The sequence below is a fragment of the Carcharhinus amblyrhynchos genome, chromosome 11 (assembly GCF_965287045.1).
Source record: "Carcharhinus amblyrhynchos chromosome 11, sCarAmb.v2.hapA, whole genome shotgun sequence".
Taxonomy (NCBI): Eukaryota; Metazoa; Chordata; class Chondrichthyes; order Carcharhiniformes; family Carcharhinidae; genus Carcharhinus; species Carcharhinus amblyrhynchos.
In genome coordinates this window covers 60,969,318-60,995,270 of record NC_137334.1, presented here as the reverse complement: position 1 = coordinate 60,995,270, position 25,953 = coordinate 60,969,318, and the positions used below count along the sequence as shown (strand labels likewise).

Genomic DNA, 25,953 nt, shown 5'->3' with positions numbered 1-25,953 from the left:
TTTGATTTAAATAATTCATTCAGCCTCACGCCAGAAATGGATGCGAGATATCTGGTACCAGTCAGATCATGAGAAGCAAGAAATCCAACACAAACTTGGTTTCTCAGCTCTCTCGAGATCTTATCAGTTTGTCCCGCCCATTGGCTAGCAGGGCATAAAGGTAAAATTGCGCTCATGTGGTTTCAAATGTTGTATTTTTTGAGACAAATCATAATTGAAAAGGGGAAAAGAAATTGACCACCCAGTCTCTAAGGAAAATAAGGTAGAAATGGAGGTTAGAAATCACAACTTCTGTGGAACAAAAGTGGTTGAAATCATTTTAAGAGAACACAGACCCACTGGAGCTCAGACAATGAAGATCAACTCAGTAATGCAGTTCTAGCAGGCTAAACTGATAAAGTCTCAATCCAGAAGCTTAGAAAAGGCAAATGTACAGTTGCTGTAGCTCTTTCTGTTACTTGTAGATAACGCAGAATCTACGCCATTGAGAAAACTGCAAACAGAGCTAAGGAGGTTTTGCAACTTGTGTCATTTTTTGGTAAAGACCGTGTCCATGGACTGTGGGTTTGTTGTGAGCTGCTTCAGATGGGGATCAGCCTAACTTCTCAAAGGAGAGGAACTGAAATCCTTCATGAGGAAGACAGAGTTTTGAAAGGACTTTACAACTAAGATTGACGGGGTAATAGGCTGAGTAGAACTGCCTAGCTACCATTTAATGTGTAATTTATAGTTTATAATTGTCACCAATTTGTCTGTTTAACTCGTTATTTTTGGGTTATTGATGGTATTTAGTGTTTGCTTTTAAACCATGCAATCTTACTCTTTACCCTTTAGTAATTGATTTCAGGTGTTTTTTTAAGACTTACTGGTCTCAACTGAGATTGTAAAAAAACTACTTTATACCCTGGGTATCTAAGATCTTTCAAACTAATGGCAAAACTTGTGTATAAAGCTTCCTGGCTCGAAAAGAAAACATGAGTAATGCTTACTCCATCAAGTAAAATGTTTCTTTCATATGATAACTGGGTGGCATAGTCGTTAGCACTGCTACCTCACAGCACCAGGATTCCAGCTTCAGGTCACTGTCTGTGTGGAGTTTGCAGATTCCCCCTGTGTCTGCATGGGTTTCCCCTGGGTGCTCTGGTTTCCTCCCACACTCCAAAGATGTGCCAGTTAAGTGGATTGGCCATGCTAAATTGCCCCTTAGTATCCCACGATGTGCAGATTAGGGGATTTGTATGGTAAGTACATGGGGTTACAGGTATAGGGCCTGGGTAGGATGCTCTTTTGGAGAGTTGGTGCAGAAACGATGGGCCAAATGGCCTCTTTCTGCACTTTGCAGATTCTATGATTCTACCGGTTGAATTGAGAGGAAGTTGGTGCAATAATATATGTAAGAATGTGTGCAGAGGTGTAATTTTTATAGTAGGTTCTGTGACAATAGTTGAATATCAAAGGAAGAATATAAATTAGTTTTCTTTTAAGTATTTCCATTGGAAAGCATTGATTGCATCAATTTTTACACTTCACAGATTAATTGCCAATTGGTTATTTGTTGTGTGTGACAGGTGAATTGCCTGTGTAACAACACTTCAAAGGTAATTGATTGGTTATGAACCTTTCAAATTTCTTGAGAAAATAAGATGTTACACATACAAATTTTTGTTCTACTTTCATGTATTTTTTTCAATTCTCTTAGAGTCAGCTGGTTCATCCAATGGGTGCAGTATCAATGCTGGGACGTGTGAACAGCTATGCCTGCCCAAATCCAATGGAGCCTACACCTGTGCTTGTACCATAGGCTACCGTATGAACCCAGATAACAAGACATGTTCAGCCTATGACTCATTTCTGATTGTGTCCCAGCTGTCCATCATCAGAGGATTTAACCTGGATGCAAATGACCATTCTGAAGCCATGGTACCAGTGGGTGGCATTGGTAGGTATCATCATTCTTGACAGAAAATGGGTTGTGAACAGAAGTTTCATAATAAGCACATCACAGAAATTGGTTATTCTAATGGCATGTCTTGCATTTTCTGCAATAGCTTGGGCCAACGTTGCCAGTAAGGCCAATTTTATAGTGTGTGCAACTGTAAGAATCCCAATGCGTCTATTGACCAGTCAAGGTAATAGAGAACCCACCGGTAGATTCCTCAACTAGAATGTCAAGGAAAAAGTTAATTTGACTGCTCCATTTTAAGCCATTGGAACACCAAGCAAGCTTAATGCTGAAATAGGGCATGTCAAAATCATCCTGTGGGATAATGGCTGCCCTGATCAGGTCATTTTGCGTGGTATATCACACAAACTCATGACCAGGTCCAAGACTATCGCTTTCAGCCCTGAAAAGTACCCTGTCTACCTCAGATTATCCAGCAAGGGGAAGGTATCTCAAACATTTGAGCAAGAAGTGTGGAGCTAGCTGTTTCATGCTGTTCCAGTGCAGTTGCAGCTTGAGTGTTGTTTGCCACAAATAGGATGCTGCCATCAAGCCTATAACACAAGTGCAAAACATAGTATAGGAATTTCAGTGCCAGTGTGATGCTAGGTACGTAGGTGATACAGAAAACCATTGCATTCCTACCGTGTATATAGAGACCATTCAGCCCATTGAGTCTGCACTGATCCTCCAAAAGAACATCCCACCTAGACCCTTCCCTCCACCCTATCCCATAACACTGCACATTTACCATGGCTAATCCACCTAACTTACCCATCTTTGGATACTAAGGGGCAATTTAGCATGGTTAATCCACCTAACCTGCGCAGCTTTCATGGAATCCCTACAGTGCAGAATGAAGCCATTCAGTTCATCAAGGCTGCATTGACTTTCCGACAGCATTTCAACCAGGCCCTATCCCGTAACCCCACATGTTTACCACACTAATTCCCCTGACCTAAGGACATTAATGGGCAATTTACCATGGCTAATCAACGTAAGCTGCACTTTGGAATGTGAGAGAAAACTGGAGCACCCGGAGGAAACCCACTCAGACACAGGGAGAATGTGCAAACTCCACACAAACGGTGACTCAAGCCAGGAATCAGACCTGGGTCCCTGAGTGCTATGAGGCAGCAGCGCTAACCACTCTGTCACTGTGCTGTCTACTTGAAAACTATTAGTAAAAGATCCATGATTCTGTGATTTTTACAGCTTTTAGGTATTTTGCCCATTTAAAAATGAAGTAATTTAAGGTTTTCAAACTAGAAATGATAAATTTAAAAGCAGTAATATTTTTATGTTTCCCTTCAGGTCGCTTTGCACTGCATGTGGATGTACATGTACTGTCAGGATTTATTTACTGGTGTGACTTCAGTACCACAGCTTCAAGGAATGCTATTCGGAGGATTAAAACTGATGGGTCTTCCTTTCAAAACATTCTGGTTACAGGAATTGGCCAGAATGGTATTCGAGGAATTGCTGTGGATTGGCTGGCAGGTCAGGGGCTTGTCAAGTTTCTGTCTTCCAGGTTCATAGTGACTACCTGCAATTTCTGTGTGCTGTCTTAAAGAAAATCTATTTATGGTAACAGCAACTTATATTCATGCAACACCTTCAATGTAATAAATTGTTCCAAGGTGCTTTACAAACACATCATAAATAAAGGCCCGATACGGGTGTGAAATCACCGTAAATTCGGGCGTCGGGCCTGTAATGCGATCTGCATCCGAAACTGGGCAGATCGCGCCTTTACCGACACCTGATTTGGGCGCAGATCCAGTCCATGCCCCAATCGGGCAGCCCGACGATTTAAATTCATTAGCATGCATGTAAATCAACTTAATGAACACGTGCCCAACTTTACCGCCAAACCCCATTTTACCACCTTCGGATCTGTTCTGGATCCGTGCTGTAATCAACCTGCAGAATAAAAATCCAAAGCAGATTCCTATTTTGCAGGGGAACCCCTGAAGCCCATCCTCCTCAAACACCCTTTGCAGACCCCCCGCTAATCACCCCGGCAGACCCACCTGCACCCCCCCCACCCGCGATCGCACCCCCCTGAGAGGCAGGCCCCACCCTGGCACACACCCCCCCCCACCCCACCCCACCACCACCACCCACCCCCCCACCCCCCCAATCAGACCACCACACCCGGGAGACAGGCCTCCCTTGGCAGAGCACACCCCCAACCTACCTGGATTGCTGCTGTCCCTCCATCATCCTTTTGACCTGCGCTCGTTGATGTGAAGATGCCAGCGTTGGACTGGGGTGAACACAGAAAGAAGTCTCACAACACCAGGTTAAAGTCCAGCTGGGGGGCAGCTCTGACCATGGAAGGGATGTCTGCTGGAGGGGCCTGCCTCCCAGGGTGGGTCTGATCAGGGGGTGGCTGCCTCCGGGTGGGGTGGGGGGGGGTCTCTGATTGGAGGCGTCTGCCAGGGGGGCCTGTCTCCCAGGGGGGTCTGATCGTGGCTCACACCCCCCCCCTCCCCCCTCCCCCAGCTCTCTCTGTTTTTGTCTTTGACGCCCGGGCGCGCCGTTTCAGATTTGTTTTTGAACTGCGCACGCACAGTTCAGAGCTCCGATCATTCCGGCAGCGCTAAGCCCCGCCCACAGCGCAGACCGGACCAGAGCAGGCGAAAAGCGTATGGGCGCTCTGGAATGGGGATTCTGGGCTCGGATCTGTTTTACGTCTGGATCCGGCCCTTAGCTTCCGATTGGTAAAATCTGGTCCAATGTATGTCACTGAGCCGCATAAGGAGACACGGGGTCAGATGGCTAAAAGCTTGGCCAAAGAGGTAGGCTGCTGAGGAGTGTTTCAAAGCAGGAAAGCATAGTAGAGGGGCAGGGAATTATAGACAGGGTATTCTAGAATCAGGAGTCTGGAAAACTGAGGGTGCAGCCGCCATTGGTAAAGCAGGTAAAAACAGGGATGCTGACCAGGCCATTATTTAAAGTGCAGTTTTTGGCTGTTGTGGATTTGAAGGAGATTCCAGAGATCAGGAGGAGCAAGCCATGGAGGGATCATAGAATCCAACTCAGCAGAAGGAGGCCATTCGGCCCTTCGGATCTGCACCAACAACAATCTCATCTAACCCTTTCCCTGTAATCCCAAATATTTAACCCGCTAATCTCTCTAATCTATGCATCCCGGGACACTAAGGGGCAATTTAGCATGGCCAATGCACCTAACCCGCACATCTTTGGACTGTGGGAGGAAACCGGAGCATACGGAGGAATGCATCCAAGGGTTCTGAAAGAAATGGCGGAGGTTATAGTGGATGCCTTGGTGGTTATTTTCCAAACATCGCTGGATTCCGGGGAAGTGCCGGAAGATTGGAAAACAGCTAATGTTACGCCGTTGTTTAAGAAGGGTGGCAGGCAAAAGGCAGGGAATTATAGGCCAGTTAGTTTAAAGTCTGTTGTAGGTAAAATGTTAGAATCCGTCATCAAGGAGGAAATAGCGAGGCATCTTGAGGGGAATTGCTTGATAGAGCAGACACAGCATGGTTTCGTTAAGGGGAAGTCGTGTCTGATGAATTTATTGGAGTTCTATGAGGATGCGTCTAGGGCGGTGGATAGAGGAGAGCCAGTGGATGTGGTCTTTCTTGATTTTCAGAAGGCGTTTGACAAGGTACCTCACAAGAGGTTATTGCAGAAGGTAAGGGGGCATGGAGTTGGGGGTAGGGTGTTAACATGGATAGAGGATTGGCTGTCAAATAGGAGGCAGAGAGTGGGGGTCAATGGGTGCTATTCGGATTGGCGGTTGGTGACTAGTGGAGTGCCCCAGGGGTCAGTGCTGGGGCCTCAGCTATTTACCATTTATATAGATGATCTGGAGGAGGGAACCGAGTGTATGGTGTCGAAATTTGCTGATGACACCAAGATTGGTGGAATGGCAAATTGCACAGAGGGTGTGGAGAGTCTGCAGAAGGATCTAGATAGGCTGGGCGAATGGGCCAGGAACTGGCAAATGGAATTTAATGTTGGCAAGTGCGAGGTGGTCCACTTTGGCAGGAATAATGGTAGGAAGGACTATTACTTACGTGGCGAAAAACTGCAGCAGGCGACGGTGCAGAGGGACCTCGGAGTCCTTGTGCATGAGTTGCAAAAACCCAGCTTGCAGGTGCAGCAGGTGGTCAGGAAGGCGAATGGGATGCTGGCCTTCATCGCGAGGGGGATTGAATATAAAAGTAGGGAGGTCTTGCTGCAGCTGTACAGGACACTGTTGAGGCCGCAGCTGGAGTACTGTGTGCAGTTTTGGGCGCCGCACTTACGCAAGGATATTTTGGCCTTGGAGGGAGTGCAGAGGAGGTTTACTAGGCTGATGCCAGAGTTGAGGGGGTTGAGCTATGAGGAGAGGCTGAATAAACTAGGCTTGTACTCGTTAGAGTTTAGAAGAATGAGGGGAAATCTCATTGAGACATATAAGATGATGAATGGGATGGATAGGATAGAGGTGGAGAGACTCTTCCCGCTCAGAAAGGACAGTAGGACTAGGGGGCATAGTGTCAAGATAAAGGGGGGGCGGTTTAGAACGGAGTTGAGGAGGAACTTCTTCACTCAAAGGGTGGTGAATCTCTGGAATTCTCTGCCCGTTGAAGTGGTGGAGGCTGCCTCACTAAATATTTTTAAGACGCGGGTTGATGGGTTTTTGATAAGCGAGGGGATTAAGGGTTATGGGGAGAGGGCGGGAATGTGGAACTGAGCCACGACAGATCAGCCATGATCTTATTGAATGGCGGGGCAGGCTCGAAGGGCTAGATGGCCTACTCCTGCTCCTATTTCTTATGTTCTTATGTTCTAAACCCATGCAGACATGGGGAGAATGTGCAAACACCACATAGATAGTGGCTGAAGCCAGGAATCGAACTCAGGTCCTTGGAGAAATGAGGCAGCAGTGCTAAACACAATGCCACCGTGCCGAAAACAAGAATGAGAATTTTAACATCACAATGTCTCTTGACCGGGAACCTGTGCAGGTTTGTGAGCACAGGGACGATAAGGGAATTGCACTTGCTATGAGTTAAGACTCAAGCAGCAGTACTTTGATAACCCTCAAGTTTATGGAGGGTAGAAAGTGGAAGGAAAGCCAAGACTAGAGCTGTCAGGTTCAAAGTGAAGGTTTAACGTGAAGGTTTCAGTAACAAATGAACTGTAATGGGTGAAGTCAGACAATGTTACAGAGGTGGAAATAGACAGTATTGGTGATAACATGAATAGGAGATGGGAAGATGACCTTGAAATCAAACATGATGGCAAGGTTGCAAATGGACTGGCTTATAATAATCACAAACTGTTGCCAGGAGAATTATAGTTTATGACAAACACTGAACAAAATCTTCTGGTCTTCAGGTTTTTGGAGATGGGATGTTAGTTGGGAAATGTGTATTCATACTTTGTGGAAGTCCTCATGCACAGACAAGCATTTTAACTGCCTGGTATATTTTAAGCTACGGAGGGGCTTATTTGCTCTGCCTGTGACCCTTTGTAAGTGTCCACTTAGGGCGGCAACTTAGGCCAGGTACACAGGACTTACCTGCGTAATTACCCTGGTAATGTTACACAGTTTAATACCTGGTCTAATTCTGTAATTATTGATTCCCATTCTTGTTTTCAAATCCCTCCATGGCCTTTCCTCTCCTGATTTTTGGAATCTCCTTTGATTGAATACCACCACTGACCTACCCCATCACCCATTAGAGCTGGCCTGACTACCCTTGATCACCTGACTACCTTCATTATTCACCCATCAGTGTCCCCAATTATCTGATTATCCGCCAACAACCCAACTCTCCCCCCTTCAATCACCTAACTGTCCCCAACCACTCAATCAGCTAATTCTTGCCCCCCAATCACCCAACTAACCACCCTTGACCACTCAACTATTGACCACCTGACTACCCCCCATCCGCCTCACCAACCCACTCACCCATCCAATTCAGTCACTCATCCACCTCACCTTCACGCTGATTCACAAATTCACACTCATTCAGGGAATGACTTTAAAAATGTAACTGAATATTGTCGCTACTGTCATGAAAAGAGGCTGTGTCCCCTCCTTCTTCTGATTCTCCTACATTCATTGAGTCTACCCTGGAAAAGCTGCACTGCTCATTCCTGCTTCTGATGGGATCATAAGATCCGGAATGAAAATAGCACTGTCGGGAGGGTTCACTGCAGATTTGATGGGCTGAATGGCCTTCTTCTTCACTGTAGGGATGGTTCTAAGGATTCTGAGAGATCTAAAACATTTTAATACATACTAGTATTTTGGGATGGCTTTTGCTAAAGTAACTATACACTGATTTCTCCACTTTATTAACAAATTTCAGATCTACTTGAAACAGGTGAAGCCTTGAACAAAGCTCCTTCAACATTTCTAGTGTAATATGCTTTTAAATGATTGAAAGATAGTAAATATCTTAATGTCCAGATAGCAGCGAAGCTATAGTCAGCTCAAGCTTCCCTTTTGTTGCTTATCTTCTTTAGATTAAATTTACGTTCACCGCCCATTATTATTTCTCTAAATAACGATAATTCCAAAATATCAATTATGCAATTTGTTTCAAAGTCCAGGATTTGGAATTCTATTCTGTATTTTTGATTAAACGTTTGTAGTAAGGCCAGTTCCTTTGCCATCTAGTATTTGTAGAATCTTATCAACATATACTGACCATCCCTGTCTTACCATGATTTCATGGAAGCGTATAAAATTCTTACAGGGCTCGAGAAGGTAGATGTAGGGAAGATGTTTCCCCTGGGGGGGAAGAGTTGGGGGAGGGTGTCTAGAAACAGGGAACAAAGTCTCAGAATAAGGGACAGGCCATTTAAGACTGAGACAAGGAGGAATTTCTCCTCTCAAGAAGTTGTAAGTCTTTGGAATTCTCTAGACAAGAGTGCTATGGAAGCTCATAGCCTTCCATAGTCACTGGCTATGTTCAGGACTAAGATTGATAGATTTCTAGATAGTAAAGATATTAAAGGATACTGCAGGAAAATGTGCGGAGGTAGATTAGTCATGATCTCGTTGAATGGCAGAGCAGGCTCAAGGGGCCAAATAGCCCAGGCCTGCTCCTATTTCTTCCATTGCTATATGCTGTCAATGCTAAAGTGGCAGTGGCAGTCATATAATCCCAAGCCTGTTGAAAATGTTAGGCGTGAGACCATCTTTAAGAGCTAGTTTCATGGGTTTCATAGTTAACCTTGTATAATACTGCTTGATGTGAAGCATTTTAAAAGTGCCCCAGCTATCAATTTTTGCCGTGAGACCAAAAGCTTCTATTATGAAGAAAAAGTTTGCAGATGACACCAAGATTGATCGCATAGTGGACAGTGAAAAAAGGTTGTCTAGGATTGCAACGGGATCTTGGTCAATTGGGCCAGTGGGGTGATGAGTGGCAGATGGAGTTAAATTTAGATAAATGCAAAGTGATGCATTTTGGTAGATTGAACCAGGGTGGAACTTACTTAGTTAATGGTGGGGCATTGAGGAGAGTTATAGAACAAAGAGATCTTGGGACACAGGTTCATAGTTCCTTGAAAGTGGAATCACAGGTGAACAGGGTGGTGAAGAAGGCATTTGGCATGCTTGGTTTCATTGGTCAAAACATTGAATACAGAATGTCTTGTTGAAGTTGTACAAGACATTAGTAAGGCCACACTTGGAATACTGTGCACAGTTCTGGTCATCCTATTATAGAAAAAATATTATTAAACTAGAAAGAGTGCAGAAAAGATTTGCTAGGATGTTACTGGGACTTGCTGGTTTGAGTTATAAGGGGACGCTGGATAGACTGGGACTTTTTTCCCAAGAATGTAGAAGACTTAGGGGTGATCTTATAGAGGTCTATAAGATAATGAGGGGCATAGATAAGGTAGATAGTCAACATCTTTTCTCAATAGTAGGGGAATCTAAAACTGGAGGGCATAGGTGAGAGGGGAGAGATACAAAAGGGTCCAGAAGATCAATTCTTTTACACAAAGAGTGGTGACTTTCTGGAATGAGTTGCCAGCGGTAGTAGTGGAGGTGGGTATAGTTTTGCCTTTTAAAAAAATTTAGACAGTAAGATTGGTATAGAGGGATATGGGCCAAATGCGGGCAATTGGGATTTAGCTTAATGGTAAAAACTGCACGGCGTGGACAAGTTGAGCTGAAGGACCTGTTTCATGCTGTAAATCTCTATGACTCTAATTAGTTATCTGCAACCTAGAGTTTTATGACTCTGCATTGTACTCACCTGATCAGAAATTGTTGTTTTGTAATATTCTGATGTAGCTGTTACTTTTCAGGTGTTTCTTCATTGTAAGTAACTTCTTCAGCTGGACGCCAATCATCCGAATGTAGCCTCAGCTACGTTTCACAAAGCAATGAAAAATAAACTTCTGCATATTAAATAAATTAACTGAAATAATCAGGGATGAATGATATACCTGTGTGATTTTAACTTGTATGTGGACTTGGATTTGCACCACCCTGACCATATATGCAGTGGATTCAAAACTGGTCCTGTACTGTGTACAAGTCTGCAGTTCAACACTAATTATTTGGTTATACTATGAAATCTGATGTTTATCCTTTGAAACAATGAAATGTGTTTCTTTATTTTCATGTGAACAGGCAATCTTTATTTCACAAATGCATTCGTATCTGAGACTTATATTGAAATTCTCCGTTTGAATACCACTTTTCGTCGAGTTCTCATCAAAATGACCGTGGATCGGCCGAGGCACATTGTTGTAAATCCGAAGATCCGATTTATCTTCTGGGCTGACTATGGGCAGAATCCCAAAATTGAACGTGCTTTCCTTGATGGTTCCAACAGAACTGTCTTGGTGGATGATGGGATTGTCATGCCACGAGGTTTAACTGTTGACCACACAAATAATTACATCTACTGGATTGATGACTCCCTCGACCTAATTGCTAGGGTCTCACCTGATGGCAAAGAACATCAGATAATCCGTTATGGCAGCCGCTATCCAACCCCATTTGGAATCACTATCTTTGAAAACAGTATGATTTGGGTAGACAGAAACATGAAAAAGATTTTGCGTGCCAGTAAAGAACCTGGAAACACGGATCAACCTTCTGTCATCCGAGACAACTTGGACTTGTTAAGGGATGTAGTAATGTTTGATAAAAAGATTCAACCAACTTCATCCCAGCAAGTTAACCATAACCCATGCTGGGAGTTTAATGGAGAATGTTCCCAATTTTGTTTTGCATTGCCCAGTTTGCAGGTGCCAAAATGCGGATGTGCCCATGGCAGATTGGATTCTAATGGCAAACAGTGTACCATTATCACTAATGATTATTTAATATATGCAACAGAAGGCTCCATTCGTAGTCTTCACCTGGATACTGCCGACCACACGCTACCCTTCCCAGCAATAAATGTATGGTGGACGGCAGTGGCACTTGACTATGACAGCAGTAACAACAGAATTTATTTCACACAAAGCTTTGGCCAAGGACGCAGCACAATCAGCTACATCAGCCTTGATGACATCTCTGCTCCTCCTTCACAAGTGGCAACAGGTAAGTACAATAATTATTTTCCAGTAAGTAATATAACGATTGGATAGGTCACACTAAGACTGAGTACAAGTACTGGGAAACCTGCTGGCCAATAAAAGTTCCTGTAATCTCCACTCCATGGCCTTGGCTTCTTTGTATCCATTCTCCCCCAGCCCCACTATTAGTGACTGTGCCTTCTTCAGCTGTCTAGGCCCCACATGCTGGAATTATTTTCCTGGTGTTCATTATATGAATTTTGAAGCCAGAATTGCTGATCTATTGGATTTTATCCTGGAATATAGGGAAGAACATCTGCATCAATACAATATTGAATCATTTTGCTTAGTTACTGGAATTACTAGATTCTAAGAATTCATGACTCTACTGGAATTACTAGATTCTAAGAATTCATGACTCGGAATAGTGCTGGTTCCTAGACAACCAAAGCTTACATTTTATTTTTATACGTCAGTGACTATATATGTTAAACTATTAAGTAATACATACAAATATTTGTTCCAAGGCTTGGGTGCTCCTGATGGAATTGCCTATGACTGGATTAACAAGAGGATTTATTATAGTGATTATTTGAATCAAACAATCAGCTCAATAAAAGTGGACGGCAGTGATCGCTCAATTATTGCGAACGTTCCTAGGCCAAGAGCTATTGTACTGGATCCTTGCAAAGGGTAAGCTTGGTCAAACGGTATACTAAAACCAAATGATTCATTATTCCGTTCCTATCACAAGCTATCTTTGTTTCATTTAACTTCTGACGTTTACTGAAATTAGTTTCAAGTAAATTCTAATGGCTTTTATCCAGCAGCCAAGTGCAAATGTATTTTGTGGGAACATACTAATTAGGAGCAGGAGTAAACCACTTGGTCCCTTGAGGCTGCTCTGTCATTCGATGAAATCTTCACTAATCTGAATCTAAACTCAACTCCACATTCCAACATACCCTACCTTTCACCCCTTGCTTATCAAGAATCTATCAAGTTCTGCCTTAAAAACATTCTTAAGAAGGACAGAAGAGGAGCGTTGGAGGTCAGAAAAAAACTGAGCTGTAGCACATGTTGAGGAAATAGAAGATTTGCTTGCAGGAATCATCATCCTCAAAACACAGTGGTCGAGATTTTGTGTCTGCAAACATCAGCGGCATGGGTGCAAAACCCCAGCAGAGTCAAAACATGAGTAACTTGCTGGCGAAATCTCAGATTTTCCTCGCCACCCCACCAGTGACCAGAAAAGGAGATAACCTCATTTAAATAAATTATAATGTAATTAAAGGGCTTCCGGGTTGTATCATTGACCCACTTTGGGACATGGCGTCAGCAAGATTTACAACAGGCTTTTCAAAATGGGAATCAGGCAAAAAGAACCTACTGAGATCAATATATGGGGTGAGGGGAGTGTGGGGGGACATGATGGGACAACAGCCCAGCAGTATCAGGGATCAGTGCTTACGGAGCAGTACCGGGGGGCCCTCTGGGGACTTCCATGGGAGGAGTTCCCATGTCCAAGGGGTAGTGCAGAGGGTAGTGGACACATCTACCGTGTGTGTGTCAGGGTTGGGGAGATGGGGGGGGTCTCTATATAAGAGTGCTCCAACTCAGGATTCATAATGTTGCTGGTGAACTGTACACCGGCTTTCTTGCCTGAGCAGTTGGTGAAAATTTGAAACAATTACGTCCAGTTTATAGATTAAGGATGATATGCCTACAGTTCTCTGATGAAGTAGTGTGTAAGTAGGCTACACATGTTCAAAAGAACCTGTTCCAGGACTGCATTAAGATTGACAACCAACTCTCACACTTCGCACATTATTGCTCGGCGCAGTCAAGGTCACTGCAGCCTTGGATTTCTTTCACTCGAGCCCCTTTCAAATGGCCAGATATGATACTGAGATATCAGTAACATTCTGCACTAAGTAGGTGACTGATGCCATGTTTGCTTGTGCAAGCAACTGGCATCTACAAACAACAGGGATAGACTTTGGAACTGCACAGATTACAACTTCCCCAAGAGCAGTCTAAAATTGTCTATATCTGTAGCCTGTTGCAGACGACCGTTTTTTTCCATGAAAATCAAAAACATCCAGTCCTTTAATGTACAAATGGCCTGTGATCATAAACCATACTTAATGCAAATTACAGCAATCCCCTAGCCCCCACTCTTTACCCTATCACTAAAGATGAGATTCTTTGGGAACAAAGAATATTACGTTCATTCTTGGCTCATAATTCCTCTTGAGAACCTCTTATTGACCAATGCTACAAACATGGGTCAAATGGAGTTTCAATCAAACCCAACATTGAAGTTATCAAATTATTCCACTGACTGGACAAGCCTGGTCATTCAAGCTTGTACAAGGATAATGCTGTAATACAGTTGACCCAGGGACCGGGGTGATAATGATTTGTTATACACAGAATAGATTTGCTATCTGGCAGAGACAACCTATGGTGGCATCAATGGATGATGACCCTCAAACTGAGGAGGGAAAGGACACTCTTGACATAAAGGATAATGAGGAAGTCGGAGGACTCCCAACAGTTACCCACAGAGCTGTCCAGCAACAACCTACTGAAGAATGCATCAGCTGATTGACCATATATCCTGGGCTTCCCATCCTTAAATAATTTAAATAAAGATGAGGGTAAAAGCAAATTACTGCAAATGCTGAAATCTGAAACAAAAACAGAAAATGCTGAAGAATCTCAGCAGATCTGATAGCATCTGAGGGACCTTGGAGTCCTTGTGCATGAGTCGCAAAAACCCAGGTTGCAGGTGCAGCAGGTGATCAGGAAGGCGAATGGGATGCTGGCCTTCATAGCGAGGGGGATTGAATATAAAAGTAGGGAGGTCTTGCTGCGGCTGTATAGAGCATTGGTGAGGCCACAGCTGGAGTACTGTGTTGGGCGCCGTACTTACGCAAGGATATTTTGGCCTTGGAGGGAGTGCAGAGGAGGTTTACTAGGCTGATGCCGGAGTTGAGGGGATTGAGCTATGAGGAGAGGCTGAATAAACTAGGCTTGTACTCATTAGAGCTTAGAAGAATGAGGGGAGATCTCATTGAGACGTATAAGACGGTGAATGGGATGGATAGGATAGAGGTGGAGAGACTCTTCCCGCTCAGAAAGGATAATAGGACTAGGGGGCACAGCCTCAAGATAAAGGGGGGGCAGTTTAGAACGGAGTTGAGGAGGAACTTCTTCACTCAAAGGGTGGTGAATCTCTGGAATTCTCTGCCCGTTGAAGTGGTGGAGGCTACCTCGCTAAATATTTTTAAGACGCGGGTTGATGGGTTTTTGATAAGAGAGGGGATTAAGGGTTATGGGGAGAGGGCGGGAATGTGGAACTGAGCCACGACAGATCAGCCATGATCTTATTGAATGGCAGGGCAGGCTCGAAGGGCTGGATGGCCTACTCCTGCTCCTATTTCTTATGTTCTTATGAGAAAATAGAGCCAATGTTGCAAATCTGGATGACTCTTTATCAGAGCCGTTTGTTGTTGTTGTGTTGTCATTAAAGACCACCATTGGATGACACATTAATTCACATTGCAAGATCATTAGTTTATGCTCAAGTTTGCTCAACAATGAACTATTTCCTGAACAAGTCTGTCCACTTGAATCTGTTCCTGTTCAGGTGTGCTTAGTGGCCAAAAAAGGCCTCTCTAACTCACTGTCTGTACCATAAGAACATAAGAAATAGGAGCGGGAGTAGGCCATCTAGCCCTTTGAGCCTGCCCTGCCATTCAATAAGATCATGGCTGATCTGTCGTGGCTCAGTTCCACTTTCCCGCCCTCTCTCCATAACCCTTAATCTCCTCGCCTATCAAAAACCTATGAACCCGCATCTTAAATATATTTAGCGAGGCAGCCTCCACCACTTCAACGGGCAGAGAATTCCAGAGATTCACCACCCTTTGAGTGAAGAAGTTCCTCCTCAACTCCGTTCTAAACCGCACCCCCCTTTATCTTGAGGCTGTGCCCTCTAGTCCTACTGTCCTTTCTGAGCAGGAAGAGCCTCTCCACCTCTATCCAACCATCCCATTCATCATCTTATATGTCTCAATGAGATCTCCCCTCATTCTTCTAAACTCTAACGAGTACAAGCCTAGCTTATTCAGCCTCTCCTCATAGCTCAACCCCCTCAACTCCGGTATCAGCCTAGTAAACCTCCTCTGCACTCCCTCCAAGGCCAAAATATCCTTGCGTAAGTGCGGCGACCAAAACTGCACACAGTACTCCAGCTGTGGCCTCACCAGTGCCCTGTACAGTTGCAGCAAGACCTCCCTACATTTATATTCAATCCCCCTCACTATGAAGGCCAGCATCCCATTAGCCTTCCTGATCACCTGCTGCACCTGCAGGCTGGGTTTTTGCGACTCATGCCCAAGGACCCCAAGGTCCCTCTGCACCGTCGTCTGCTGCAGTTTTTCGCCACATAAGTAATAGTCCTTCCTACCATTATTCCTACCAAAGTGGACAACTTCACACTTGCCAACATTAAATTCCATTTGCCATTTCCTGGCCCATTTGCCCAGCCTATCTAGATCCTTCTGCAGACTTTCCACGCCCTCCGCACAATTTGCCGTTCCACCAATCTTGGTGTCATCAGCAAACTTCGACACCATACACTCGGTTCCCTCCTCCAGATCATCTATATAAATGGTAAATAGCTGAGGCCCCAGCACCGACCCCTGGGGCACTCCACTAGTCACCAACCGCCAATCCAAATAGCACCCACTGACCCCCACTCTCTGCCTCCTATTTGACAGCCAATCCCCTATCCACGCTAACACCCTACCCCCAACTCCATGCCCTCTAACCTTCTGTAATAACCTCTTGTGTGGCACCTTATCAAACGCCTTCTGAAAATCAAGAAACACCACATCCACTGGCTCTCCTCTATCCACCGCCCTAGACACATCATCATAGAACTCCAATAAATTCGTCAGACACGACTTCCCCTTAATGAAACCGTGCTGCGTCTGCTCTATCAAAAAATTCTCCTCAAGATGCCTCGCTATTTTCTCCTTGATCACGGATTCTAGCATTTTACCTACAACAGACGTTAAACTAACCTGCCTATAATTCCCTGCCTTTTGCCTGCCACCCTTCTTAAACAAGGACGTAACATTAGCCGTTTGCCAATCTTCCGGCACTTCCCCGGAATCCAGCAATGTTTGGAAAATAATCACCAAGGCATCCACTATCACCTCCGCCATTTCTTTCAGAACCCTTGGATGCATTCCATCCGGTCCTGGGGACTTGTCCACAATCAGTCCCTCCAGTCTGTCGAGCACTGCCTCTCTACCACATGGTAGCTGGTTTCTGTGCTGGGGCTTGGAAGTGTGAGAACACTTAGACATGAACCGCAATGTCTGAGACATTCAGTAGAACCTCGAAAAGGGGAGAGAATAAGGATTAGCAAATGACAACAAATATAATCAGTAGCTGATGAATGACAACAAAGTACATCTCCACGCTCAGGTAATGAGTGAGAAAATTAAATAGAAGATAAAAATGAAGTGAATATCACATAATCAGAATGCATTATGTCAGGAAATTGCCTGATTTTCCTCCATTGATCTAAATGAGCAAATTAATTTTCATCTCTGAACTCCAACCAACCCAATTTATTGATTCATGCTGCATTCCAGGTTTGGCCCAGAAAATTCCCTTCTTATATCTTTTATGTTGTATTAAGATAGCAGTAAACTCATTATACTATTATTCATAATTGCCTTGGTTAATGATATGTTTCTCCTAATAGGTATATGTATTGGACTGATTGGGGAACCAATCCTAAAATAGAACGAGCAACACTAGGAGGAAGTTTTCGTACATCTATTATAAGCACCAATTTAGTGTGGCCAAATGGACTGACAATGGACTATGAAGATCAGAACCTCTACTGGGCTGATGGTTCTCTGTAGGTTTACAACCATGTTTTCCTGCCATTTATGGACTCGTGGAAGAATTAACATTTTATTTAATTGTAACTTCAGGTTTTTTTGTTCTTATTTACAAATTATTCATATTTTAAGATAATGATCTGTCCCACTCTTACTTGGAGAGGAAGAATGGTTAGTGGGATATTCCATGACCCAGATTCCCTCCTCACCCTTCCCTTCAAAGTGGGCCTCCCAAAGCACATCCCTTGTGACTGACCTTCTTTCTAGCAAATCTTCCTTTAGTGGAAACTGATAGCCTCACACACACACACACACCCCTCCAGGCCAACTGAAACATTCAGATGAACAGCTGACTGGCAAAATGAAAGTGAGGCCCAAGAGTTAAAATATGTAGGACCTGAAATTTTACTGTCCCCTGGCAGATGCTTTGCACAGTAAAAAGTCTGACAACACCAGGTTTTAGTCCAACCTATTTATTTGATAATATACTCACAAGCTTTGAGCTCAGAACTCTCCATTCACCTGACGAAGGGGCTAACCCCGAAAGCTTGTGAGTATATTATCAAATAAATAGGTTGGACTAAAACCTGGTGTTGTCAGACTTTTTACTGTGTTTACGCCAGTCCAACGCCGGCATACCCACATCATGACTACTATAGACGCTTTGCAAGCAGGAGGTGCCACTAACATTTCCTGGATGGTTTTCCCTCCCTTGTCTGTCCCTATCGGTCCACAGTTTTACAGTGAGATGGGCAAGGCCTGGGTTGGCCAGTGTGCTCTTGCCCCATTTGAGGCCCTTTAGTGAGCAATTTAGCCTCAATGTTGGTGCTGGTGGGAAGGATTCAGGAGCAAAATGGAAGCCCAGAAATTCAACCTCAGGTGGGAAGGAAGGGGAAGTATCTCCTCTAATGGCCTCCTTTCCACATTGAGCATTCCCCCCCACCCCGTCACCTATGGCTGCTCTCTCCTCCCTGGCTTCTCCATCAAGACCCCCCTCTCTCCCCACCTTCTCCCGCGTCACCTCCCTACACCACTGTGAGACCACCCACACTCACCTTGTTCTGGATTTTGAATCCGGAGGCTGCTTGCAGTCCCAGTCCTAGCCACTCCTGCTATTGCTGTTGGGACTATAGTATGCTTGCCAGTCAGACCAGCCAGTCATCCTTGGAAGCAGGATTTCCTCCCAAGCGAACCAGTCAAATAATGCTCCTTACTGCAATGAATGTTAGAGAGGCAATCTGTATTGGTTGGGATGTGTTCCCTACTAATTCTTTGGGTGGTGGGAGGCGAAACTCACTATCTGAAACCTCCTGCTCCATGAGTGCATTTTATACAATTCCTATCCCAAATCTGCTGGAAATTGACTCGTGGATGTTGGATAATTAGCTTGATATTGCAAAGGCAGTGGAGGGATCAAAACAGTGCAATTTTGGTGAGTGTTATCAGCAAACAAGCTAATCTTAAGTCTAGTGATAAAGTTACCAAAGTATACAATGTAGTTGAAAATGAGAAGCAGTTAAGGATACATCCTTCTGGATATCCTAAGTAACAGAATGATTGCAAAAGAAGACAGTAATTGCTTAAGTTTTTAATTATTTGGATGAGAATGTAGGAGGCATGGTTAGTAAGTTTGCAGCTCTCACTAAGATTGGTGGTGTAGTGGACAGTGAAGAAAGTTATCTCCAGTTGCAACAGGATTTTGATCAATTAGGCTAGTGGGCTGACGAATGGCAGGTGGAGTTTAATTTAGACAAATGTGAGGTGATGCATTTTGGTAGATTGAACCAAGGCATGACTTACTCAGTTAATGGTAGGGCACTGGGGAGAGTTACGGAACAAAGAGGTCTAGGGGTATATGTTCATAGCTCCTTGAAAGTGGAGTCACGGGTGGACAGGTGGTGAAGAAGGCATTTGGCATGCTTGGTTTCATCAGTCAGAACATTGAATACAGGAGTTGGAATGTCTTGTTGAAGTTGTACAGGACATTGGTAAGGCCACAGTTGGAACACTGTGTGCAATTCTGGTCATCCTATTATAGAAAGGATCTTATTAAAATAGAAAGAATGCAGAAAAGATTTACTAGGATGCTACCAGGATTTGGTGGATTGAGTTGTAAGGAGAGTCTGGACAGACTGGGACTTTTTTCTCTGGAGCATAGGAGGCTGAGGGGTGATCTTATAGAGGTCTAAAATAATGAGGGGCATAGATCAGCTAGATAGTATCTTTTCCCGAAGGTAGGGAAGTCTAAAACTTGAGGGCATAGGTTTAAGGTGAGAGGGGACAGATCTGGGGGTTGGGGGGAGGTGGACACAAAAGTGTTCAGAGGGGCAATTTTTTCACACAGAGGGTGATGACTATCTGGAACAAGCTGCCAGAGGTAGTATAGAGGCAGATACAATTTTGTCTTTTAAAAAGCATTTAGATAGTTAAATAGGTACGATGGTTATAGACAGATATGGGCCAAATGTGGGCAATTGGGATTAGCTTAGGGGTTTAAAGAAAAAGGGCGGCATGGGCAAGTTGGGCCAAAGGGCCTGTTTCCATGCTGTAAACCTCATGACTCTATAATTCTAAGTTGTGCTGGCCAAAACTGGCTAGGTAATTTTATGGTAGTATTTTGAAATACAAAATAAAGATAGTCAGAAAAATCATTTAAAAAAGGTCTATTCATTGATGATCTTATTCCTGTGCTCCATGGTTTTGAACTTTAAGTGGTTGTATATTTAGTAAATTTGTTTCTAATTATTTTTGTGGATTTAATGCTTGTAAGTGATCCAGAGTGTATCACTGGTATGAGAATGATTTGAAAATGTTAGTTTCCAGTAATCAATATTTTCTGCAACATTCAATGATATTCTGTTTCAGCCGGAAGATTGAACGCTGTAGCCTTACAGGTACAAACCGTGAGGTGATTGTTAGCACTGCAATTTACCCGTTTGCACTGACCCTCTATGATGAGTATCTCTACTGGACAGACTGGAACACTAGGAGCATCTATCGGGTCAATAAGCATGATGGGTCAGAGCAGACTGTGATGATACAAAACCTATCGCATCGCCCAATGGATATCCACCTTATGTCTGAGGAGAAGCAGCAAAAATGCAGTAATCCATGCGATCAGTTTAATGGAGGCTGCAGTCATATATGTACTCCAGGTACTGACTACTCCCACCTCAAACATTTGAATAATTGGGTAAAATTGAAGGAACATGAATTGCTCAATGTGTAGTCAGGCTTCTTAAGAATATCACCTCCGCAAATAAGAACAGGAGACAGATACAGAGACAGGCCATTCACCATTCAGCCCTGCGAGCTTGTTGGACTGTTCCATTAGATTTGGCTGATTGGAACATCAGCTCCAATTACCTGCCTTTGTTCCATATCCTTACCTTCCCTAACAAAAATCTATTGATCATGGTGTTTATAGTTTCAATTGCTACAGAAATTTGGGAAAAAATGTTCAAATTTTCCACTGTCCCCCGTTGTGTGCAAACATGCTTCCATATTTGACTCCAAAATAGACTGGCTTTAATTTTTAAATTTATGGATTCCCGCACTAGAGGAAATAATTCTTCTGTATCCCACTAAGTACCTTTATTACTTCAAAGATTTTGATTGGATATGCTGGGGGAAACCTTGTTTGCTATGGTTTGTCATGCTGTGAACTAAGATATACTTAGTCTGTACAGACGTCTTCATTGATATCAATAAAACTTTTCCCTGGCCCCCACTCTGTAACCCTGGGGAATTGACTGAGATTTTCCTTTCCAGTGGCTATGCAGCTGTAAGTGCAGCAGAGCAAGATTTGTAATAACTGTAACTTCTGTAACAGTACAGAAGGAGGCCATTCGGCCCATTGAGCCTGCACCGACAATAATCCCACCATCTTCCTGTAACCCCACATATTTACCTTGCTAATCCCCCTGAAACTAGGGTCAATTTAGCATGGCCAATCAACCTAACCTACATATCTTCAGGCTATGGGAAGAAACCTGAGCAGCTGGAGGAAACCCATGCAGACATGGGGAGAACATGCAAACTCCACACAGAGAGTGACTCAAGCCAGGAATCGAACCTAGGCCCCTGGTGGGGTTGTGAGGCAGCAGTACTAACCATTGTGCCACTGTGCCACCCATAATTAGTGGGAAACATCAAAGGAAGTCCACATAGCTTTGTCTTTGGCTGTAAATGTACTAAAATCCTGAACATTCAACTTGTCACTTCTCTTGAACATGCATCAAGTTACGTAGCCCAGCTATATTTAGAGTGTTATACACTTAAAAGATTGTAGGCGAGAGAGACATATCGGCCAGAATTCTCCCATTCTGTCAGTCATTGGAATTTTGGAGGGTCGGTTGCAGACTGTGTGAAACTCCATCGACAGTCGGGTGGGAATTTCCGGCTTTTAAACCAGCGCAGGCGGAGAATTCCGCCCATAGTAACTAATCTCATTTGCAATATACTTCCATTTGGCATGTAAGGTCCTGTACGAATAGATTTGTTTGTTGCATGTTTGCTAATTATGAGTTTCAAATACTCTGCCGCAAATTACTTTTGTATTGCAAAATTATACCTTAGGACCGCATGGTGCGGAATGCCAGTGCCCTGCTCACGGAAACTGGCGCCTGGTTAATAACAATCAAGATTGTGTTTCATCTGATTATACCACGTGTGGCACAGGCTATTTTACTTGTCTGAATGGCCATTGTATCCCAGAGAGGTGGAAATGTGACACTGACAATGATTGTGGAGATCAGAGTGATGAAACAGAGAGAGTATGTGGTAAGTTCCTTATTCCTAGCTTCACAATCTATCATAGCATCAATGTCATGATGTGCAATTGACCTGATATTAAAAGGGTTAGTTATATGGTGATACATGATTGAAATGGGACTTGAATAAAATTCTTTCTTCAAAGGTGATAAGCAGCAAATGGATGATGATAGTTCATAAATGATAACAGTAATATGACATTAGCTGGATGGTCCTCCCACAACATGGGTGTGTTATACCATTCTTACAAACACTTGTAGTTATTGTTAAGTTATGTTCCATTTTCCCCTCTGCCACCATGGAAATTCATTAGGCTGAATTTTTTGCTGGGTGCAGAGTTAGCGTCCCTGATGTAAATACAGCGGCAAGTTCCATTGGAAGTGATGGACATGCTGGGATTGAAGCAATCCCAGGGGGGCGTAAGCTGCGATGGAACATGGATGAAGGTAAGTGTGGGTAAATCACCAGATGGTGAAGTAGGTAACCAGAAGCCAACATTACGTAAGTCTACCTCCATCCTGACCAACACCCAGCGTCCGCAGTGCTTTATATGCGCTCACAATATTTGCGGGATAGGTGGATGGGCACTCCAGAGATGTGTGGGTTAAGTGGATTAGCCATACTAAATTGCCCCTTAGTGTCAGGGGGACTAGCTGGGGTAAATGCGTGGGATTATGGGGATAGGGCCTGGGTCCGATTGTTGTCGGTGTAGACTCGATGGGCCGAATGGCCTCATTTTGCAATGTAGGATTCTATAATTCTATATTGATTCATCAATACCATCCCCCTGCACATCCTTAACGATAACAATAATTGGCATATCATTAACATGGGGGATAAGCAGGCCCTGGTGAGCAGGATAGGAAGTTGAGATGTCAGGCCCGGTAGTGGAAGGGAGTGGGGGTGGTACACTGGTGTAAGTGCCATTGGGTGACCTCCAGTAGGCACGCTCACCTGAAAAGCAATCCTTCTACCCCTGCCTGGCAACTTGTTTGCCAGATTTCACCTGGTGAGCAAGTCGGTCCGCATTGCCAAACCCCCCACCTCCCCCCCACCCCCCACATCCATCTGTCATGGGTAAAATCTCATTATGTGCTACTAATTTGCTACTTAATGGCCTCAATTGGCCCAAGAGTAAGATGGCTATTTGAAGCTTCTTCTGCCACTGGTGAACTTGCTCTGGGGATGGGGAGTGACAGGTAGGCACTGTAAACAGTGCTGTTTTTATGGTATCCAATTTTACAACCCACTCACCTTCCATCCTGTCTTTGGAGAACTGTAGAGTTCCAGCCACTGTGTGAGAAATGTAAGTCGTCACTCTGCAGTACAAGTCAATGAACTTCTGCCATAATTGTCATGCTCTAATTTTAAAAGTTACTTAACACCTATATGATGGCAAAAAATGGCATTGCATGAAATGTTTTGCTTTTAGTTGATCAATTTTATTACATGAACCTGTTAAGACTGTGCAGCTTTAAAATATCTCAAACAATCCCGCAAGCCAACCTGTTAAGAAATAGCTCGAAGTTTCACCGCATTTGTTACAAACTGTGATATGAGCCAGCTTCCTATAGGACATCTAACACTATTAGGCATCAGTGCAATTTGCAGCTAAATCGAGTCTGGAGGCTACAATTCTGCTGTTAGAACAAAGGAACCAATTTTTGAAACTCATGCACCTCCCTTTCCTGCAATGATCTGAGATGTGGAGTAACAAATATAAAAGAACTCTTAACAGACCTGCAGACTATTTGCCCCTCTGCTAAAATGGGGCCTGGTAAATCAAGTGATAAGCATAAAGCAAAAGCTGAAAAAAAATGTAAGTAATGTGTAACAAAGAGCTATGGCATTGAAATAAATATTTTTGCTTTCTTTCATGCAGTCCACATAGGAAATAATACACATAGAGGTATTTGTTACTTGGTTTACTAACAAACATATGTTAATGTATTTAATTTGTTTGCTGATTATGAATAAAACTGTAGAGATGAAGTTTTATTTAAAAATGTATAATGACGTCTATTGGAAATACATGTTAAACTAATATCAAGTTAAGTTTCTCACAGGGCCATCTTAGTTCAATTAGTAGCACTTTGATGTCAGATTGTGGGTTTGAATTTCTTTCCAGGGATTGAGCATACAATCGAGACTGATACTGCAGTCTAGTTCTAAGCAAGTGCTGCTTTGTTGGAAATATTTTCTTTTTGAGTCAGAGTCGTATGGTGCAGAAAAGGCCCTTCGGCCCATCGAGTTTGCACCAAAAATAACTACCACTGAAGTCGTGCTAATCCCATTTTCCAGCAAATCCCATTTTCCTGCATTTGTTCCATATCCTTGAATGTTATGATATTTCAAGCACTCATCCAAATACATTTTAAAGTTTGTAAAGTCTCTGGCCTCCAGTACCTTCCCAAGCAGTTCATTCCAGATTCTCATCACCCTCTGAATGATTTTTTTTCTCTCAAATCCCCTTTACCCTAAAACTATACCCTCTCATGACTGACCATTAATTCAGGGGACCAGCTGATTCCTATTCACCCTGTTCCAGTGGATGTATCAGATCCTGGAATGTTTTTAAGAATAGGAGGGACTTCTTGGCATACCCTGGTCAATACCACCAGAAACATTGTCATTGATCCTGTGATGTGATTGCTGTTTGTCCAGGGAAGGAGGAGGAGGGAATCTAGCCCCAAATTTCAATTGTGGTTCTTAACCATCCAGATTCTAAGCCAGTAAATATCAGCCTGTTTTATCAAATGCAAAACTGAGGGAATTATTAAACCAAAAAACAAATCACTGTATTTTATTTTACATGCAGCCTATTTGGAAGCGTTCATATTTTTGGAAGGTAATTCAACAAGATTTTTCTCTTGTGTAAAAGAGCACTGTGCCAGCATCATTTAAAAAGCATGCTTGTATAATATGGTTTGCTTTTGGTACCTCTGCTCTTTTCCTAGCTTTTCACACCTGTCCACCTACTGCTTTCACTTGTGGAAATGGCCGGTGCACACCATATAGGTATCGCTGTGACCATTACAATGACTGTGGAGATAACAGTGATGAGGCTGGCTGCTTGTTCCCAACTTGTGATCCCAACTCAGAATTCTCCTGTAATAATGGAAGATGCATTAGCAATAGCTTTGTCTGCAATGGGGTGAGCGATTGCCACGACAATGGAACTTCAGATGAGAGGAACTGCCGTAAGTACAATGAATTCGTTCAGCTTTTCTAGGAAGAAACAAGGTGTTCAGCTGGTCATTGATACAGCAGAGGGCATTAAAATGTTCACATCTTATTTATTTGACTCTCTCAAAAGGACGCTGCGTCTCAGAAGTAAGGATTAATTGTTAAAAAAAGTGATGTATTCACACATTGCAGGAAGTTTTAAAATTTCTAATCAAAGTTGGAACCCCCATGTCCAACTCATATCAGATGGAAAACTATCCACTTTAGCTGCATCTGTTGAAAAAGCTCTGACTTTGGATTCTGCACAACTCCATCAGTGTGGGAATCCTCACAGACAGCAGCAAAGACAATCTGCACAGAAACAATGCTCCCTTTTGACTGTACGAGCTTTTGCATTCGAGGAAGTGTTTAAAGATCCCCAGTCATCTGAGTGTGTGAGTAAATGAATGGGTGAGAGTGCCGGTGTGTAAGTGGGTAGGGGGCAGGTGGGTAGCAGTTCGGTAGGGTGGCAGGTGGGTGAGGGGAGAAGGGAATATAGTTGGGTCGGGGAGGGTTTGTCAGGCTGAGGGCTAGTCGTGTCTGGTTGAGAGGAGTCAGGTG

General features: G+C 43.6%; 1 protein-coding gene across 6 annotated transcripts in view; it reads left to right on the top strand.

The window, feature by feature from the left end:
- lrp2a (low density lipoprotein receptor-related protein 2a) overlaps nt 1-25,953 on the top strand; it is a 298,347-nt gene that overhangs the window by 170,043 nt on the left and 102,351 nt on the right. For 4 of the 6 annotated variants that reach the window (XM_080199227.1, XM_080199223.1, XM_080199222.1 and 1 more), the window contains 10 exons: nt 1,700-1,939; nt 3,257-3,442; nt 10,569-11,489; nt 11,992-12,157; nt 17,253-17,411; nt 20,260-20,549; nt 21,973-22,176; nt 24,050-24,076; nt 24,986-25,015; nt 25,125-25,367. In XM_080199227.1, coding sequence (XP_080055353.1) covers nt 1,700-1,939; nt 3,257-3,442; nt 10,569-11,489; nt 11,992-12,157; nt 17,253-17,411; nt 20,260-20,549; nt 21,973-22,176; nt 24,050-24,076; nt 24,986-25,015; nt 25,125-25,367 — 2,466 coding nt within the window. The remainder of the gene's footprint in view (nt 1-1,699; nt 1,940-3,256; nt 3,443-10,568; nt 11,490-11,991; nt 12,158-17,252; nt 17,412-20,259; nt 20,550-21,972; nt 22,177-24,049; nt 24,077-24,985; nt 25,016-25,124; nt 25,368-25,953) is intronic. The other 2 variants (XM_080199226.1, XM_080199224.1) reach the window with 1 other exon arrangement.